Here is a 19760-nt window from a genome sequence, read left to right as displayed (position 1 = left end):
GAGATCCAAGTTCGTTTTGCTTTTGACTGTTTCCAAAGTGAAATCAGTTTGTGACAACTGGTTTATAATTCAGAAATGTTTTGCCCCAATCTTTTTGTTATGATGTGGAGCAGAGTATGGCGCACAGCAGTTATTGTGACCCAGTGGTCATGTAAAGAAATGCAGTGATCCCAGCTCTGTGTCTGTCAGATGGAGCAGAAGTCATGAAGATGATTAGAAAAGAACAGAGAGACGAGCCCTTACAGAGTTTATAAAGAACAGGCTCATCTGGAGGAAGCACATGATCGGCTCCACATGGTGTGTGTCTGTGGGTTAATGTGTGTGTGTCCATTAGGAGCAGATACAGGACGTTCAGGATGGAGAGTCTTGGGGGCAGAAGGAGGCAAAGTACAAAGCTCAAGGTCAGGATGGAGTAGAGAGTAAGAAAAAAAAATGTGACCATAGATATATAAAAAAATAATGGAATATATTTTAAAAAATAATTCAATATATACCCTAACTTAAAGGTGCAGTGTGTATAACCAACTATTCAATTCATATTTAAAATAAACAGGGGGCAGCATATCACTAGAGTAACAGCTAACTGCTGCAAAGTGTAGCTGTCATTAGCTAGTTAGCTCAGTTAGCCACGCAGGTAGCAGTCTGGTCTAGGGGCTCGGAGCACCAGGAAGTGTTGATGTTTACACCACTAGCACAGGAGCTTTGAGTGGGATGGGCTAGCTGGTTAGCATGCTAGCTTCAGTAGATATCTCTGCAACACAATACACAGACGTCAAAGCTGTAGTTCACAATATGTTGATATTTTTTGTTAATTTTTGAATGTTTTAAACTAAAGTTCTTACATAGTGCACCTTTAAGATATATTTTGCATACACAAGATAATATATTTTTGGAAAAATATACTGTGTTTTACAAAATATGAAAACAGCAATAATTGATATATTTGATATAAAACAGTTGATATATTCTATAATACATTTCAAATACATTATTGAATACAGTATATTCCTCAATACATATGAAGATGACAAGTCTTTAAACATAAGGTTCTGTCAGCTCCTCATATCAGTGTAAAATGTAACTACAAGGTGAAAACATTGTCATAGAAAAATGTCACATGTATGGAAAATGTATTTCCATTGGGGTCAGTTGTTGAGGGTGAGCATGTGTTGAGCTCCTCTGTCCATAGATGGACAGGAAGTCTTCCAAGCTGCTACATTTCCTTCCTCTGACTCCTGTCCACTCTCATGTCTCCCACACACAGGCTCAGACAGACACACACTCCTCCAGAGCCGGCCGAAGGAATCCAAATGTTTTAATTAGGCGTGATAAGCAGAGACAAGGAGAGCATTGAGCAGCTCTGACACACAGACGTCTCCTATCAGCCGGCTGATAAAGGAACTACTCAGGCCCACTTACGGCCTCTCAAACTACCCTCCTCCCTCTCCTCTTCCTGGTCTCTCTCTGCACCTCCAGTGAGAGGGACTCTCATCCCTCACAGAGTATCTTCAAGCCTTTGTGAGTTTGTTGTCCCTAAAGCTGCCTTTCTCTTGCAGTTTTAGATTAAACCTTGCATGGAGGTGTTTCCTTTTCTGCCTTTGCCTCATGTGTTTTTAGTCTCTCAGGCTCCATGTTCTGCTTATTAGACCACATTCACTAACTAACTAACTAACTAATATAACTAATATATTTCACAAGGCTACAGGGTTAGGACGGAGAGGGAGAGCAAAAAGTATATCCAAACCTTGAACCAATGCTGTCAAGCCTGAAGTCAGCCTGATACACACTGAGGGACACAATGTTAATCCTCCCTGAAGGTGTCTGCCAGGGAAAAACACTTTGTTGATAACAAATTAGCAATTTTTACCTGGACTGGAAGCAGCTACGCAGAGTGAAAATTAATGAATTCAAATGTTTTAAAATAGATTAAACAAGAATACTGCTGACAGCAGTGTGTAATGGAAACTTGGTGGGTAATACGAATGGTTTCAGTGCATAAATCAATGCCTCAAGGTTTTCACTGGACCAGTTTGTGCTGACTAGTGCTCGAAGGCACAACAGTTAAGCTTATTTGACAGGAGAGGAAGACAGCTTTCTTTTCAAGATCAAGTTCAAAGGGCAGGAGGCCTGTTTCTCCCTCAGTGTCCCTGACTGCACCTGTGCTGCTTCGACACACACACACACACACACACACACACACACACACACACGTCCGCACCACTGACAGACAACTCTTTAGTTTTGGTCTCAGGCCATGTGTCTGAACTGCCGGTGTGTCTTTGCACTTGTGCACTGAGGGTGTGTGTGTGTGTGTGTGTGTGTGCGTGTGTCTCAAGTGTTTGTCAGAAGATTTTGTGACCTCGCTTACCTTTTAAAGGAATTAGTCACAACATTTGAGACAGAGGAGAGAAAGTGCCGGACACCTGCAATCACCCCAGACAATGCCGCAGTTCATCAGACCCTGCCAAGGCCTCACTCCCAAAGGCCCAAGGGATGATGACGTGTCTGTGTGTGTGTGTGCATGCTCCTTTTGCTTTGATCATGAACGTGGCGTGGCAGAGTAAGTTTTCAAGTCCTTCGGCAACTTTACATACACACCCTCTAAATTTTGCACAAAGCCTCCGCCGCTCTTTTTTAGCTTCTTCTTCTTCGTTTCACTATCAGACTTCGGTGTCGTCCACACATCAGTTTCCCTGCAGTAGGAGCATTGTTCACCCTCTCTCCCCTGCTCCATAGTCTGCCCCATTAGCAATGGCATTTTACTATAAACACTTGGATTTATCGAGGAGCTCTCTATTCACTGCAAGTCTTGCATGTTATTCTTTTATTGCACGAGAAGTGAGAAGGATCCTGTTTCAAGCTCGCACTCACGCCACAGCCACACGCAACATCTCTGTGTTATCCTGCATCATATCATGTGCTCATAATCCAAACAGCTGTTTTCTCTTCTGTTGCAGCTTTGGAATAGCTGTGTGTGTGAATGTATTTGTGTGTTAGTAATCTTGTATCCTTGGTGGGAAGAATTTCCGCCTCCCTAACTTGTTCTCTTAAGTGATGACAGGAGCCTATCTCCCCCGCATCCTAATTCTTCACAGCACAGCACCATGGGAGAAATTCAAGCCACAACTGGTACGGTAGGTTGATAATCTTTCTGTTATTTTTGGTAGATTGACCCTCATCTGGAATTCACATTCTGATATGCTTCATAATTCAGTCTGCCGCTGTCATCTTTGGAGTCATGTCAGAGTTACCGATTAGTAAGCAGATCATAAAATCCAGCCCAGAGTCATCTTTCATTCATCTCTATATCTAACAGACCTGTCGGAGACAATCTATTAAGCGGATAGGAGTAGAGATGAGGGCAAGGATGGATTACTGACACCATTTTCCTTTACTCTTGGTTCATATATGTCTCTTGTTTTACTGCGCCTGTTCCCCCGTCCTAGCGTGTCCTCTGTGTTCCCACTTTGTTTCAGTGGCTACTGGTTTTTCTTCAGTTTGGTATTTCTCTTTAGTTTTCTCCCTGGACTTTCCTTTGCCTGCCTTTTCTTGTATGCATTTTGTATTTTGTATAATATAAGCTCATCATCAAAGCTCACTTTTATTGTTCAACCTGCCTGTTCAAACTGTGACAAACATTCCTCAAATTACAAAAACATTCAGCCAGTCAGGTCACATAAACGAGTAGATAGCTTAATCAGATATTTCTGACTCGTTTTTACATGCATGAATTCTAATAACTCTGAAACACAGATTAAACAAAGTAACACGTGCATTTACAAAGGATTGGCAGTTCAGTCAAATATACACATAACTAAAGCCTGTTTGTTCAGTAAAATGGCTTATTAAATTGCATTATCATCTGAAATGCCCGAGGACAACTCCTGCATTTTAACCTTTATACTGGGAGGGGCTGTGAACTTTAAATAATCCAGTTGATTTTCTTGAGTACATTTGTATTTAGTCAAGTTATAACCAACTACATAGGAGAACCCACCCTGTCAGGGGGCCCACAGCTCATTTGTACCCTGAGGCCCCCCGGCAGGTTAAACCGGCCCTGAGTGAGGGCGTAACAATATAATATTCCAGCATCACTTCAGCTAAAGAAAAGCCCACTCTTCTCAGAAACACAATTTATATCAGATTGCACAAATCCTATTAGCACTTTGGTTAGATTGTTACACAGGATCAAGTTTTACAGAATACCAGTAAAGAACAAAATCTAAACTAATTACACCAGCCAGAAATGTGTATCACATGTTCTTTTATTTGCTAAATTTATGCACCAAAAAGCTTGTTTGCTCTGCTGCTCTCCACTACTTCAGACTCTCCTCCTCTCTTGGCTCCTCTCCTCCCCTCGTACTCGCTGTATCTGCCCGGAGTGGGAGAGACTGCAGCCAAAGGGATTGCAACAACAGCTCCTTTATCCAGCGGCACCCCCAAGGAGCGTGAGATCACAACCTGTATGTGTCTGTGTGTATCCCAGTGAGTTAGATGAAGAGCCTGTAATCACACCTCGTCCATTAGCTGCTGGCACGGATGGAAGAAAGTGGACATTACGGTGTAATCCTGTATCACTCTGTAATTCATGCTGAGTGGTCCAGTCATGATTTGGCTTAATATATGGAGAGAGATCTTACAAGAGAAGCAACAAAAGAGCCATAAATATGTAGAGTAAGAGAAGGCAGGCGACTAAGGGAGAGTTGTTGTAGAGGACCTGAGTCCTTTAGGCGTACACATTCCTAAGTACCCTTAGAGTGTGTGTTTGTGAGCGTGTGTGTGTGTGTGTGTGTGTGTGTGTGTGAAATACACTCTTCCACAGGTGCTTGCTGTAAGGGGCTTTGACCGGAGGCTTGAGTTTCCAAAACATGGGCTTACGCCAATACACAAGGGAGTGTATGCATGTGTGTTTATCGGCCCTTCATCAACTCGTAAGGGTCTTTTCCACCAGAGAAGATGAATGCAGCGTGTGTGTGTGTGTGTGTGTGTGTGTGTGTGTGTGTGTGTGTGTGTGCGCGCGCATGTTATTGTCCAAATAAAGTCAGACGAGATGGCCCTGAAATAGCGATAATATTCAGTCTGGAGGAGAAAGTGTTGCAGCCACTGATCCTCACACATTAGTTAGACACCTCAGATGTCATAATTATGACTGGCAGCGTAAAGTGTGCCAGTCTGAGAGCAATAACGCTTCCCTCTAGTTCATGTCTGTGTGTTTAAAATGGTGAATCGTAAAGTACAGAGCGTAAATGCTGCGACAACATCATTACTCACTGTCATAATTGTCGACAATATTATCATAATGGCAGACCTCTATTAAGAGACACGAGATCTAAAGTGTTTTATGTTTAAATGAATCATCAAACAAGTCCTCTAAAGTTAGGTTTGCTTATCTACTCTACGAACAGTAGCTCTTCAAAAAGGTATGAGGAAGAACAGAAGGACACAGAAACTGAAATAGAGGCTGATTGACTAGATCAGCAAAATGTACATTAACACAGACAAAGTATATGAGACATGATGTGCTTTTATTTTGGATTGTATGTGACCAGGTTTCATCCACTCCTCCATCTTCAATTCCTTTCTCTTATCAACTAAATATTTATTTTTTGTTCTGTTTTTTTTGCCCCGGCATATTTTGTTTTGTATTATTCTGGTGTAATGTTGATTTTATTTTATTTTTTTAGAATAGAATAGGAGAATAAAATGCCTTTTATTGTCATTGCACAGTGTACAATGAAATGTCAATGCAAGTAAGTAGGTAAAAGTATCAAGTATAAAAACAAGTGTAAGAACAGTAATAAATATGTATTCACTCGTCTTGATTAAGAATAAAAACTCAGCAGCACATTATTGCACTTACTCAGATTTACTGCACAGGGTATATAATAAATAAATTGGAAAATATTTAGCATGTTCCTGTATATATTTCTGTATTATAGTTAATGATTTTTCTATACACTACAAGGCTTAAGATTAAAATGAAAATCATTGTCCACTCACCTAAATGCTAATTGTTGCAGCATTTTCCTAAACAACTGAAGAAGATGGGGACTTGTTTTAAAAAGTAAGAAAAAACTGGAACTGGAAAAAGAAATGGCTCCATTTACATGTTAAACTGTAGCTGGGTGAGCGCTGGTGTTACTAATAATGCTAGTAAGGGCTCAGTTCCAATAAAGTCAGCCAACTTACATCGAGGCTCTAAATTGGCACGCTTAAACAGAAAGCAGCCATTATTAGTGTCATTAATTACGTCTGTGCTTTTCCTGCTATGACATGTTAAAACCTCCACGGGCCTAACCACTTACTCTGGGCTGATGAGAAACACCACTGTCAGTACAACAGTCAACAGTTTGGCCAAATAAGATACCACTAAACTACAACACTATAACATAGATCTGTTGCACAAGAGGGCGAGTATGGTGTCTGTGTCAGACTGAAGTGTGCTTGTTGCTCAGCTGGACCGACTTTTTAAGGAGGACAAAAGATCTCTGCAGTTACTTTGTTGAGTATGATGTTGTGATAGCCAATAGAAGTGACAGCCAGAGCAATGTGGATTAAACAAGGTTGTAATAAAGTGTTTTCTATTTCAACACTACATGCACAACTCCAGTAAATACTACACCGGTGGACTTGCAACCCAATCGCCCTGAATAAATGTTTGCTAAGTATGTTTCTGCAAAAGCACAGATAGGTTAGAACTGAAGGTTGCACCTTTACGTCTGTTTAGGTTGAATTTCCTATTTCTCTCACACAACGAGCTGATGCTTAGGTTAGGTTTAGGCACAAAAAACACTTGGTTAGGGTTGGGGATGTATCAGGGTTTGGCTTAAAATACCTGTTTTGGTACTAACTAACTTCCCTTGAAAAATAGCCGGTTTTGGTCACCACAAAACCCCCTGGAAATGTCCCCAGTTCTCCTTAAAAAAATCCACCGCTTTGACTTGAACGTAGCTGTTTGGCATCCTGGTTGGCTGTAATAAAATCACCACCGTCCCCTCAACCTCCTAATGTGAGAGTCAGCTAATAAGCAAAATGTGAACTTGATGTGGCACGTTTGGTACAAATGTCAACCTTGGATGTGTCTGCGGTTTGTAAAAATGTTAACTGCTGACATTAAATCCACCCACGTGTCCATCCAGTGACAAGAGGACATTATTATTTGCCATGTGCCATTTCAATCCATAACATTCCTCCTCATGTAAAGCCTGTCAATCAGTCTCTCATTAGATTCATGAACGTAGACACATGGGCAAGCTGTAGCTGGCTGAGCAGTAGAGGAAAGAGAGGAGCGCACACAGAGAGCGAGCGATACAAACACAAACTATGACAGGCCACACATACTGTACACATGTATAGTATGTAGAGATAGTGAGAGAGAGAGAGAGAGACAGAGAGAGAGACAGAGACGGTTCATTAACACTCCCTGTTTGAACAGGTGTCTGCCTGACAAGCATGGGTGTGAGTGTGTGTGTCTGTGTGTGATTGTGTGTGTGTATACGAGGAGGCTGTCACTCCTCACCACCATCTATAATGTGTTAAACCTGCTTGTCGGAAACCGATGTGTCCACTGATTCTCACTGAAGAATTTTACTGGTTTGTAGTCTGTTGCATATGTCTTCCAGTTGTTTCCACATGTTGGATATGTACACTTCACAGCCAGACACATATATACGTACTTAATTCACATGCACGAACGCACATTTTTCATTCATATGTGAAAAAGCCAGTCGTTTATGAAAATATCTAGTTCACATGAGACATTTTTTATTTTCACGTTAAAATTTTAGTTCACATGTGAAAATGTTTGAATATGTGGAATTCACATGTGAAGAAGCAGATTTCTTTTGAATTCATGTGTCAAGTTACCTTTCCACAACTGGAAATTTTAACTCGCATGTGAGAAAAAACAGTCAATATTCAATTCATATGTGACATTTTTGGGAGGGGAGCAATAATATGGACATGTAAAATTCTGCTTTATTCCAAAAAATAACTTTTAAAATTATTTTTCATTGTAAAACAATTTATCAGGTAATCGGGTCACCACCTCACTTACAGCTGATTTACAACTACCATCATTTTAGAAGCCCTGTTGACATGTCATTTTGCTAAAAATAAAATCAAAACAGTAATAATAAAACAATTTGACATAGGCCAAAGTTTTTTTCCAATATTCTCCATGAAAATATGGTGTACTCCATACAGTGACATGTGATGGAGGAAATTCTATGTAACTTTGTCTTGTCTTTTCCTTTCATCATATCTCACTTTATTCCAACACATGTATAACCTCTGATGCTTCTCTAATGTCACAGATCTCTCAGGTATGCCTGTTTCCAGGACCCTGTGTAGACCTGTCGCTTAGCTTCACTGTCACAAGATGAGACTTTCAGTGTCTCAAAGCTCCTCTCTCCACTGGAGAAAGAGATTCTTCTGTATGTATTTGTATCTATGCATTTGTTTGTATTTTTAAAAATACACTTCATTTCTAATTTCTGCTGTTATAATTTATGTTAGGCTTGTTACCTACTAAAGTTCCATCTTTTTAGCTACTTAAGAGTTTTCCACCACACAATCTACCTCTCAGTTCCTCAACATCTACAAATTTTACTTCATCAGTTTTCCAAAAAAAATCAAAAAGCTTCACTCTCCCAGCTGTTTGTACGCAGTGTGTGTCCACAAGTAAAGATTGTGTTTTCAGTCTTGTGGGTCAAAGTTTAAATCTGCACCTGTGCTCAAGACTAAACAACTGTACCTGCCTCAAACTTAAAATAAATACCTGAAAACACACACACACACACACAAACACTCCATGTGTTTCTGGCAGTACAGATGTGGCTTAGGCCATCACCTATTTTTCATTCATACATTCTTTGGTTTCTATTCACCAGGGAAACAATGAGTTTAAAGCTTTTATACACACCCAGATTGAAAAAGCAACATGTGCCATATATGCAAGTCCCTTTTAAAGAATTCAAACAAGGTCTCCCATCGTTTATGAGCAGCGAGTCGACCCCGCTGTTCAGTCTTTATTCAACGAGTGCAATTCAGTGTCGGAAACAATCAGACATCAATTAATAAGAATGACAGCTTCCATTTATGTGTACTCAATGGGGGTACAGATACATAACTTGTGGGATACTGAACTCCTTGATATTCTGAATTAAATTCTTTTGGGCACGGTACACTGTAGACAACCTTTGCTGTCGAGCAGATATTTAAACTCAGTAGTTCACAAGCTAAAACCAGCAGATACCACCAGTTAATGCACAGAGATGGCCATCTTAATGCTGCCCTGTTCTACTCCGCCAAACATGTACACAAGGCATTAATGGTGAGTATTTGGATGATCCGAGGGGCGGATGAACACATAAATGGGGAAAATCAAAGGAAAATTTTGAAGTAATATATTTGCTGGAAATAAAACATCATTTGAGGAATCAAAATTATTAAAATAAATTAAACACAAGCTTCAGATTCCTAAAATTTGTATTTTCCGTCCATGATAGGGGCCAATCCTAAACATCCACAGTTGAAAAAGGGGGAAAATATGCTAGATACATCATATTTATACTGTTAACTGCCAAAACAAAACAAAAACAAAACCCTGTATCTGATCAGTTGTCTGTGTTATTGGTCTACGTTTCAAATTACAGTTCAGTGAATCAAAATATAAAAAGATGGTATTAACTTTTCCGCTCAGTTATTTGAGTTGCCATGTTGGCACGATCGGTTAAATGAGCCATGTCAGGAGAGAAAGTATCAGATCCTTTTGCTTTCGATTTGAAATTGGGTCAAAAATAAACATAATATTTTCAACTTTGGGCTGAATTTTGTTTTTATCAGATATAAAAAATATTTAATCATGAATGCAGAAAGGGGTCTGAATCAGGAGTCAGTTATACGTTTAATTTGCAATTTCAAGGTTTGGATGGGTGAAAATAAAATGATGGTCCTAGGACAGCAAAGCTTATGAAACTACATGAGAGTTGACAAAGTAACACTTCTGCCACCTGCTGTCTACTTTGCAACTCAAAAAACTTGTGCGTTCTTCTTATTTGTCCTCAGCTAAGACAAACGTAGTGGTCACTAGAATGGCTTAAAAAAAAAAATCAGATTAACTAGTTCTATAACACTGTGTAAATGTTTTCTCCTAGAAGAGTGAAACAACTTAACTCAAACCAAACTTAGTCTTGAAATAGCGTAGCAGAAATATAACTACTCAAACTGTCTTTGAAGATGTCTTTCTTATCTGCTATGTCTGAAAGGGATGGGACAACTGAGGTGGATTTTAGTCAGATTCTATGTGCGTATTTGACTTCATCTTCTCCTCACGGGGAGGGCAGAGCAATATTAGAAGAGATTAAACCATCTAAGACTCCATGTGCTGCGCTCTCCTCTTGTTATGCTGGTGCTTGGTGAGTCCATACTTGAAGAACTCATAGACCGACCAGCTGATGGCTGTGGAGGGCATCTGGTAGATGACCCTCGCCTGGACTCCCTTGAAGAAGCCCTGCAGGCCGCCCAGCCTGTAAACTGTCCGGAAGGCGTGGGCCAGGCCTGAGATGTGTCTGTGGGCTCCTTGGCCTTGGCCCTTGCCGGGGCCTTGGCCGGGGGACTGGGAGCTGAGGGTTACAGACTCCTGGGTGTTTAGCAGGGTCTTGCAGACGTCCAGAGGCGTGGTGGCCGCAGCCGCGATGGCTCCAGCCAACGCTCCGGACAACATGTGGGAAGAGGGATTGTATTGTCTGTGGGGGTTGAGCAGCTCCTGAAGGTACTCGTAGGTCATGAAGTGGAGCGCCTGGAAGGGCACGTTCATGGTGAGCTGGGTGGTGTAGCTGCGGTAGAACGCAGCAGGGCCCTCTTTCTGCCACACGGCGCGTACACAGTCCAACACGCCGCGGTAGGGAGAATTATACATCTGCATGCGCTGCTTCACAACTATAGACACATGGGTGGATGTATTGATGGAGAAGGGCAGAAAATGTCCAGGGTTGACGATAGAAAAGGGACAAAAATGGAAAAAGAAGAAATTAGTGAGCTATTACCTGCATTAAATTTCTCTTTAAAGCACATTTAGTTGAAATAAACACGCACAAAGATGCAGTGTATCATGTTAATAGTGTTTCCTCTGACAGCTGCAGCCCATCTAACAGCTGCGCAAGAGGACTCTGACCAGTGTCCTTCTACTGACATGTCTGGGCAGGTGGACTGGGGGCAGCTGTGAAAGCCTATATGTGAGACTCCAGGGGTTAAGGCCAACATGTGAAGATGGTTGGCCCAGATGTGTCACCTGCAAGTTTCTTCACTCATGTTTCTGTACGACAAATACGACAATACCCAATACCCAATCCTGTGGTCAAAAACAAATGACTTTGTATTGTAAAAATGTTGTCCTCACCTTCAGCTGGATTCATGACTGCATCATGAAGCAATGTGGCCACACACCCAGCTGTCCCTGAAACAAACAAACCTCAGAAATGACTGCACATCATCAGGAATACGCAAGGAAAATAAAAAAAGACACTGGAGCAAAGAGGTATAGGCTGAGAAGGAAAAAGCATTTTCACTTGCAACATAAGAACCGTTTTGATCAAGTCACAGCCTCCACTGCCGTATTCCTAAAAGCAGATGTCATGCTCAAAACAATATGTCATCAGAGCAGAATTGGTGCTAATTCAGCAATTTGTAAACTAGAGATCACGCCTGACTGGATTCAGGAGGCCAAACCTGAGCAAAGAGAGACACCTAGTGGACAAGGCGGTTCTTTGCTCCTTTTCAAGGATATTTTAAACCAAACCCGTAAGCATGAAAAAACAGGACCAACAGAGGAGAGAGCTGATAAGATGGGAGAGCAAAGACGACTTACCCAGCCTCCCACTAGACTGGAAAACAAGGAGAAGAGAGAGTAGGGACAAAGAATAAGGAAATTGTTGGACAACCAGAGCAAGGTTTTCAAATGTAAATCTCTTTTTGTTTTGTAGGTGAGGTCACTTTGCTGAGCTTGAGCCAAATAAGACCAACTGACTAACTTTCCTGACTATGACGCTTCCTTACAGTATACAAGTGTAGCTATAAAAAGCCAATCTGACGGCCTGCCAGGGGGTTTTAGGACTGGTCATGGCATGTCTGCTCTATACCCGGATTAGGCTGAGTCAGCAACTTCATAGAAATCACAATGATGTTGCTGTAGCCAAGTCCTATATATCAACCTATATCATGGCGATCTCAAATTTAAGATAGCCATGCACGATCTGTACATTTAATGTCACTGTTAATGTGTGTATATGCATGTTTTATGGTACCATTAGCCAAATGGCTGTTAGCCCCTGGGTGAATGACATCGCCTAGAGTCTTTTTGAGTTTCTCATAGCAGGCAAAATAGAGGGCATGGGCAGGTCCTGCCCCAACTGCTGTTGCATTCAGCCCTCTCATTGGCCGCCAGACTCCCTCCGTGGCTACAATTCGTCGGAGAGCATCCATCACGTTCCTGTAGCGGGCTGCAGGGTCGGGCTGGAGGCTCTGCATTCGTGTCTGGAAAAGAAGTTGCAAAGTTCAAAGTCAACACTGTGCTCACTTCCCACCCGACAAGGTTCAGTATTAAGTTTGGAAATGTGTCCAATAAATCTGACCTGTATTTGATACAAGAATAGAATGGAATGCATTATTTACGCATACCATATGTCTGCACAACACAGCAAAGAGTCCTGAACTGACTTCAGTGTGAATGGGGGGTCAAATGAGGGAAATGAGGTGTTTGACATTGTGTGGGGGGTGTGTTGGTGTACATGCATAGATGAATAGAAGGAAGTATGGCGTTACAAGCTCCAAGGTCACAAGGGGACATAAGCTGACTTCCTGTAAGCCTCTTTTCCCACTGACCCTGAAGCACACCTTTCTCTCTTCCTCTACCACAAACACACACGTACACACACACACAGATAAATGATAAATTACATAAAGAATATTTAAAGGACGAGTGCAAGGGATCAGCATTTCAGTCACCTGCTATTTGGTTTTATTTAGAGAGGGTCGCCCGGGGACGTCTGTCTCTGAGGAACTAGCAGAGACATAATCCCTGAATACCAAACTTCCAGCTGAATGGACAAACTTGCACCCCACTGTGTGTGTGCATGTAGCGCTCTGGTAAAGCACAAACACGGCCTCATGTCAGTCTATAATGCAGCTGTGGAATGCGGGGCCTGAAGAGAACTAGCCAAAAGTGGTGTGAGTATATGCATCAAGTTACTTAAAGACTGGCATTCAAACCTATTGCTGGCACGATAGTGAAAAGAGATTGTAATCTGAATACTGGCTTCCTCAATCATTCATGCCCCATTCAAACGCAGGCATGCAGGTCCTGCGTACAGCTTTGGGTCTGGTGTGTTTATCCATACTATGTTTGCACATCTAGAAAGCAATGACCTTTGCACTGAATGTAAACAACACACGGACCACTCTTTGAAGAAACTGAGCTGTATACACACCTACAAATGCAGCACGCTTTTGTAAATCCACCACCAACAACGAGGATTTTGGGTACAAGAAGAGCAAACGACTGTCGGTTCTACACTATAATTACACAGCAATCTCTTAAGTGAGGAGCTTATCGTAGAGGAGGAAAAGTCTCTACTTGGTAGAGGGGGAATCCTCTAAAACAAAAAAAGAAAGATGTTAGATGCACCTCAAAATATTAATAGTTTCATTTAAGTAACCAATTCTCTGCTAAATGTGTGGCTGTTTATGTGCAGAAGACTTAATTCTGCTGAGTCACAACGCCCCAAATCTCTTGTGGCTTGCTTGGCAGGATGCTGGGATCAAATGGCGGTGTGGCAGACGCTCTACACACGAGGAGGCTCTGTAAACATTGGTCTTGTCCAGGTTTGGAGTTGGACGTGCTGCAACAGAGCTCGGCTACAGGTGGATGAGACGTTGATGAAGCATCGGCGTATGAGCGGCTTTTCATTCTGACAGGGACAGCTGGCTATAGTGAGCTCATTGTCACCTGCCGCATCTCTCTTAACCCTGTTCCTCACACATAACTAGCTGACCTCTCGGGGCTCACAGGTCACGCCACATGAGCGACGTTTGAGTTAAAAACAAAATAAAACCTGCAGAACTAAGAGGAGCACATGATAAGAAGTGGCCCAGTGAATTGAATGACTCACATGTGCTCAAAAGACCTTTTGTTAAACAATTTCTTACAGTGTGTAAACAGAAGGCCTGCTATCACACTGTATAAAACTACCAAACTATGTTGGGGAGGCAGCAACAGATGCTCGACTGTGGACAGGAAGGGCCATGTTGTCTCAAAACTGCACTGTTATTATTTTTACGTTATATTAATAGTAATATAATAACAGTGGCATACAGGGCGTAATGTACAACAAACAATAACATTGAACCAACCACTTGTTTTTGCAAAAAGAGTAGCCTTGGCCGATCTGGATCTGTTGTCGCAGTTGGAATTAGCTAACTGTTTCCTCTTATTAGCTAACTTACTTAACTAGCTTACTCATTCATTTCCGTTTCATTTAACATTACTTCCATGTCAAATAAACACATTAACGTTATTTACTTGACACTGCATCAGTTAAGTCTTTGGCAGCAGATTTATTTCATGATGTTTAGCAACTTAGTTTCACCCAAAAGTGACCGAATGGGCTCCGGTGCGTGACCCTGCTAAAGGTTGTCATAACAACTAGCCAGTTGCTAACGTTAGTCGCGCTTAACTTATAATAGCATGCTAACGAGTTAGCTAGTAGGGATGTGAGACGCTAACTGAGCCGACTGACCTTGTCCTCACAGCCGTCAGCCCTGCAGCGTGTTTATGTTAGCGAGCCAGCTAATGTGCTATGCTAACAAACATGTTGGCCACAAGAATAACACCCACCCTACACAACAGAGACCGGGCTATGCAAGCACAGAACATTCATAAAAAAGCGGCGGGTCAGCAGGTTAGCCTCTGAGCTATGCTACCTTGACACAGTCGATGGGGAACATGAGGCAGTGCTCCATGATCCCGGCCACGGCTCCAGCCAACATGTGGGTGCTAGTGGAGGCTCCCTGTGGCAACCCCTCATAGTCTGGTTCAGAGTCCTCTGTTTGTGCATCTTGTGCCACGCGGATAAAATCAACAGTCTGTAGCTCCGTTTCCCCTCCGATCCGGGGTGTCAGGCTCCCCACGATACTTTCCGAAACTCCCCAGAATCTTCCCCCCAGCCATCGAACTTCTGCCCCGGCAGATGCACCAGCAACCCCGGGATCATTGCCTGCAGTCTCCGCTGTCATCCGACGCCTCCTCACAAATCCATCTGCTTCCATGAGAAACCAGGTAGTGTGTTAAGTCTTTAGGCACGCAGACACGGCGTCTTGTGGGCGATTCAGTCCTGAAGTTTTACATTCCCTTGGGGTGCGTTCGCAGCTTCTTGCCTGCTACACCATTCCCTCCCCGCCTCAACACTTCCCAGCCGGAGCCAAGCAAGGGAGGCCGTGGCGGACAGATACACGCCGAGCCCCACCACAGGCCGCGATGAGGAAACGATCCCTGATTGGCTGCGAGAGCCATGTCCTCCTCACGCTATTGGCTGATAGACGTGCCACTCATGATGCATTTTGGTGAAGACGCCTTCAAACCCTGTCATGTGGCACTGGACGCTAATCGTTCAGTGCAGCTGTGAAAGCTATCAGAAGACCCACTTAGGTCACCTACGGTCAGTCTAACATTCATCTCTGGAGCTGCTGAGATGGAACGAAGTGCAGAAGATTCTTGTGCAGCGCAGTGTGTGTTCTCACCTGACTTGTCAAATTGCAGTGTGTAGTCTCAGTGTTGCTATTTCTGCTCTACCCAATGTTGCATCATTAAATAGTGGAGATATTAACTGAGCAACTGATTCATGTGTAGATGGTCAGCTATGATCAGACTCAAGATAGAGCCTATAAACAGCTGAATAACACCAGCTGTGCTGCTGTGTGTCAATATCCAACAGTGATCCAGTCCACTGAGTTTCAGTTTGTGCAGTATTTACAGATATACAGCAACATTTTGTTCAAAATAAGTAAAATAATTCTGCCAGTTAGAAAGCATCTAGTAGTATTAAGTAAGAAAAATGTAATATGTGCCACATCAAGTGAAAAAACAGTTGTATGTAGAAATATGAATGAACAAACAGCACATCATGTTGGCATGTAAAGAATACATGTCTCTCATGTTATCTCCTCACCCTCATGCCGATGGAAAAAGTTGTCCTATTTAGAAACTCAGGCCCTCCGGAGAGGGCTGGAAGACCTGTATGGCGACATTTTATTGTTTTCCAGTTGTTTTTTACGTTTTAAAACAAGTCTCTATCTGCTTCAGTTGTTAAGGAGAATGCTGCATTATCTAGGTGGCAATAAAATATTATATATCAATGTAAGTCTGCAGAGTAACAATTATTTGTATTATCGATTAATCTGTCAATTCTGTTTTTGATTGGGTTCAGTTTATAAAATGTAAGAAAAATATTCTAAGAATGTACATCAGTCCCAGAAAACATGCTGGATATGCTTTTTTCTGTGCACAAATCCCAAACCTAAAGATATACAACTAAATCAATGTAATCAGATAAGACAGGGTAAATTCTCAAAGACGAGAAATGTTTTGAATTCATGCTTGATTCACAAAAGTTTTAAAATTTTTGTCAGTTGATTTTACGTCAGAAGATTAATAATAAACACATTCTTTCAACATTTGATCATCATTAATTTATACATTCATTCTTCATGGTATCTTTCTATATTGAAATTCATTTAGTTTTTCCTCCCAAGCCAAATGAAACCTCCCCTTAACTCACAATAGTTACTGATCATAGGTTTAAAACTAAACATACAGTAGATGTCCAAGACAGTTACAAGGAAGAAGACACTCACAAATGGTTTGTTTTTTTCAGCGCTGTAACACCTTTTACGATCTGCTATGAGACAGTAGTTTATATTTTACTTCTTCTGAACTCTGGGAGCTGTCAGATGAATGTTTCCAGGCCTCACATCTTCACCAGTGAATCTCTCTGCCTGGAGGAAAAGAAGCACTTTTTTTTCTCCAGAAAATGAGGTAATTGTGTTTTGGTGCGGCGCTGTTATAACATAATTGAATTTTCTCCTTTATTGCCTGGGAGAGCCTTGAAGGGCTGTAGTGTTGAATTTCTGCCGACAAAGGGGAATGAAGTGTTAATTTCTGCTTACAAGAACAAAATCTCCTGCTTCTGATCTAGTTATGGTTGATTGGCTGTTGTCCGCAGACGTTCCTTAAAGGAAAACCAAGCAGACAGCATATCAGGATCATCTCTCTTCCCTGAAACTAATGCTACTCTAATACACCGAGGGAGAGGCATGTTAGGTCTAGCGGGAAACTCTAGATCACCATAACACCTCATTTCATTCCCTCCGCCGAGAGAGTGCACAATCTATAGAAGCCTCAGGAATTATTTTACACGGTCTAAGCAAAACATGGTCAAAAATCCACATGATACAGGCAAGATGAGAAGATAACTCGGTTACATTCTGCTGTGTTTGGTTGTTTTTGGACCAATTAATACCTTTCCTTTCTTAGATCCCCATAGACAATCTCTGGCTCTGTCTACTCCCTGGAATGCTGCTTAGGCCCACAGATGATCTATGGCCTCTTATCTTATTAATGCAGGGTAAGTGAACCACTAGGCAAATGTGACATCTTCAACAGCAGCACTAAGAAACCAGTCTGTGTGAAGAGCTCATCTTAAAACTCTTTAGGAGGACTCTTACTGTGAGATAACCCCAAACCATATAAGAGATGTCTTTAACTGCACTTTTTAATTATGTTTTTTCATATATTTTGTGTGAAGACACCTTTACAAAGAAGTCACAAGAAAATGCTGTTGTTTCACATTCGGTCACATTGTATTCTGACATCTTGTGGGATTTTTTTGAAATTTACATATTTGTAAATATTCCCAAAATCTGGAAAGAGTCTATCTAGATGTGAAATGGATATATATTATTCATAAACTGGTCAGGCTTTTAGACTGTTGTTGATATCCCAACATAGAAACTACACATACAAAATGCAAGTATAATCTAAAACTGATGAATTAATTTTGACATCATCCATGTATTTCTGAAGTTTGTATGTATACAGTGTTTGTGGAAAACTCTGATACAAGGCTCTGGAGCTGGCTTACATGGGACAACTGTGCCACCAAGTGGACAGCAGGATAATTACAGGCTGATGGACAGACAATGCTCAATAAATCACCTGCATTTCCTGCTGTAAGACACATGAGTTTGTAACAAGTTTTAAATTCCTCAAGAAAACAGCTTGAGCTTAGTCTATTCATTGATAGTTTTTACTATTATTTTACTGGCTCTTTATTTAGTACTCTCTCTCCTGACACAGCTCTAATGATAGGCATTGCATTAGGAAAAATAACTTTATTCTCAAAGACTGGAAGACACCAACTCCTCTGTGCTTTAGAGGATGGTTGCATGAACTTATTTGGGTTAGGCACATTGAGAAAAAGACGAGAAAAAGATGACTTGATATCAGTGAAAATCACGATAAAAAAAATAATACTAAACTGGTTTCATGTAGCACACTTATTTTAATTGCTAATGTGTTATGTATGTCTTTTGCAAAAATATAAGACAATGGCTTTTTTTTCAATAGTGTCCATGTCATGTGACCCAGTGACTCCAAACCAATGCCGAATTGTATTACTAAATGGGACAAATAAGAAACACCTGTTTTTATAACATTTGACTGCTTTTTCTATCTTATTATTTGTTCCATTTAGTAATACAATTTGGAATTGGTTTGGAGTCACTGGGTCACATGACATGGACGCTATTGACGCTATTGTTGAAAAATATTTTTGCAAAATAAATACATAACACATTAGTAATCAAAATAAGTGTTCTACATGAAACTAGTTTAGTATTATTTTTTTATCATGATTTTCACTGATATCATTAGGTCAGCCTGAAGAAACATTGTTTTTGTGTAAATCTACGGAAGCCCTAAAGGGCCATGCATTCATACATTTTATTTCCTCTGTTTTCCCGTGATAACGAGTTAATTTCATTTGTTTTCTCGAGATCTCGAGTTATTATCTCGAAATAACAACTGCCGTTTTCCCGAGATAACGGGATAATTTTCTCGAGATCTTGAGATAACGAAACGATAGTGTAGTATATTAAATCATTGCAGGAAATATCATTCAGTGTAGCAATGTCAGAGTAGCAGGAGCGTATCGATCACCACGTCACATATGTTTTCAATCAAGGCCTGACACAGGCTGAAATAGCATTATGCCTTGCTATTACAGATAATATACACATTAGTGTGCATAATCTAAAAAGACGGTTAGCCAGGCTTCAGCTATATCGGCAGCGCAATCTAAGTGAGCCTGATGTCTGACCAGCTATGTAGTTAATGAGGAGATCTCGAATTAATTATATCGTTATCTCAGGAAAACAAAGTTTCGTTATCTCGAGATCTCGAGAAAATTATCTCGTTATCTCGGGAAAACAAAGTTTCGTTATCTCGAGATCTCGAGAAAATTATCTCGTTATCTCAGGAAAACAAAGTTTCGTTATCTCGAGATCTCGAGAAAATTATCTCGTTATCTCAGGAAAACGGCAGTTGTTATTTCCAGATAATAACTCGAGATCTCGAGAAAACAAATGAAATTAACTCGTTATCACGGGAAAACAGAGGAAATAAAATGTATGAATGCATGACCCTTTAG

The 19760-nt window shown here is 41.2% G+C and overlaps 1 protein-coding gene across 2 annotated transcripts; it reads right to left on the bottom strand.

The window, feature by feature from the left end:
* Positions 1 to 8986: 8986 nt before the first annotated feature.
* Positions 8987 to 15520, bottom strand: slc25a28 (solute carrier family 25 member 28). 2 transcript variants are annotated; one of them, XM_073481728.1, is made up of 5 exons: positions 14980 to 15488; positions 12306 to 12534; positions 11870 to 11885; positions 11402 to 11458; positions 8987 to 10941 (listed from the first exon to the last, which is right to left on the bottom strand). In XM_073481728.1, the coding sequence occupies exons 2-5, from the start codon at positions 12342 to 12344 to the stop codon at positions 10373 to 10375; spliced, it is 681 nt and encodes a 226-aa protein (XP_073337829.1). In that variant the 5' UTR covers positions 12345 to 12534; positions 14980 to 15488; the 3' UTR covers positions 8987 to 10372. The 2 variants fall into 2 exon arrangements, with proteins under 2 accessions (XP_073337829.1, XP_073337828.1); XM_073481727.1 differs by lacking the exon at positions 11870 to 11885 and having other exon boundaries at positions 14980 to 15520.
* Positions 15521 to 19760: the final 4240 nt, after the last annotated feature.

The sequence above is a fragment of the Pagrus major genome, chromosome 15, assembly GCF_040436345.1.
Source record: "Pagrus major chromosome 15, Pma_NU_1.0".
Lineage (NCBI taxonomy): Eukaryota > Metazoa > Chordata > Actinopteri > Spariformes > Sparidae > Pagrus > Pagrus major.
The sequence above is the reverse complement of the archived record's forward strand: the minus strand, read 5'-3'. Positions and strand labels throughout refer to the sequence as shown.

Excerpts from the sequence above, each read along its gene's own strand:
- slc25a28 (XM_073481727.1), bottom strand. The coding sequence starts at position 15,324 with ATGGAAGCAGATGGATTTGTGAGGAGGCGTCGGATGACAGCGGAGACT. Across the intron at positions 11,459-12,305 it reads TAACAGCCATTTGGCTAATG|GGACAGCTGGGTGTGTGGCC; the intron begins GTACCATAAAAC and ends TGTTTGTTTCAG. Across the intron at positions 10,942-11,401 it reads AGTCATGAATCCAGCTGAAG|TTGTGAAGCAGCGCATGCAG; the intron begins GTGAGGACAACA and ends ATGTGTCTATAG.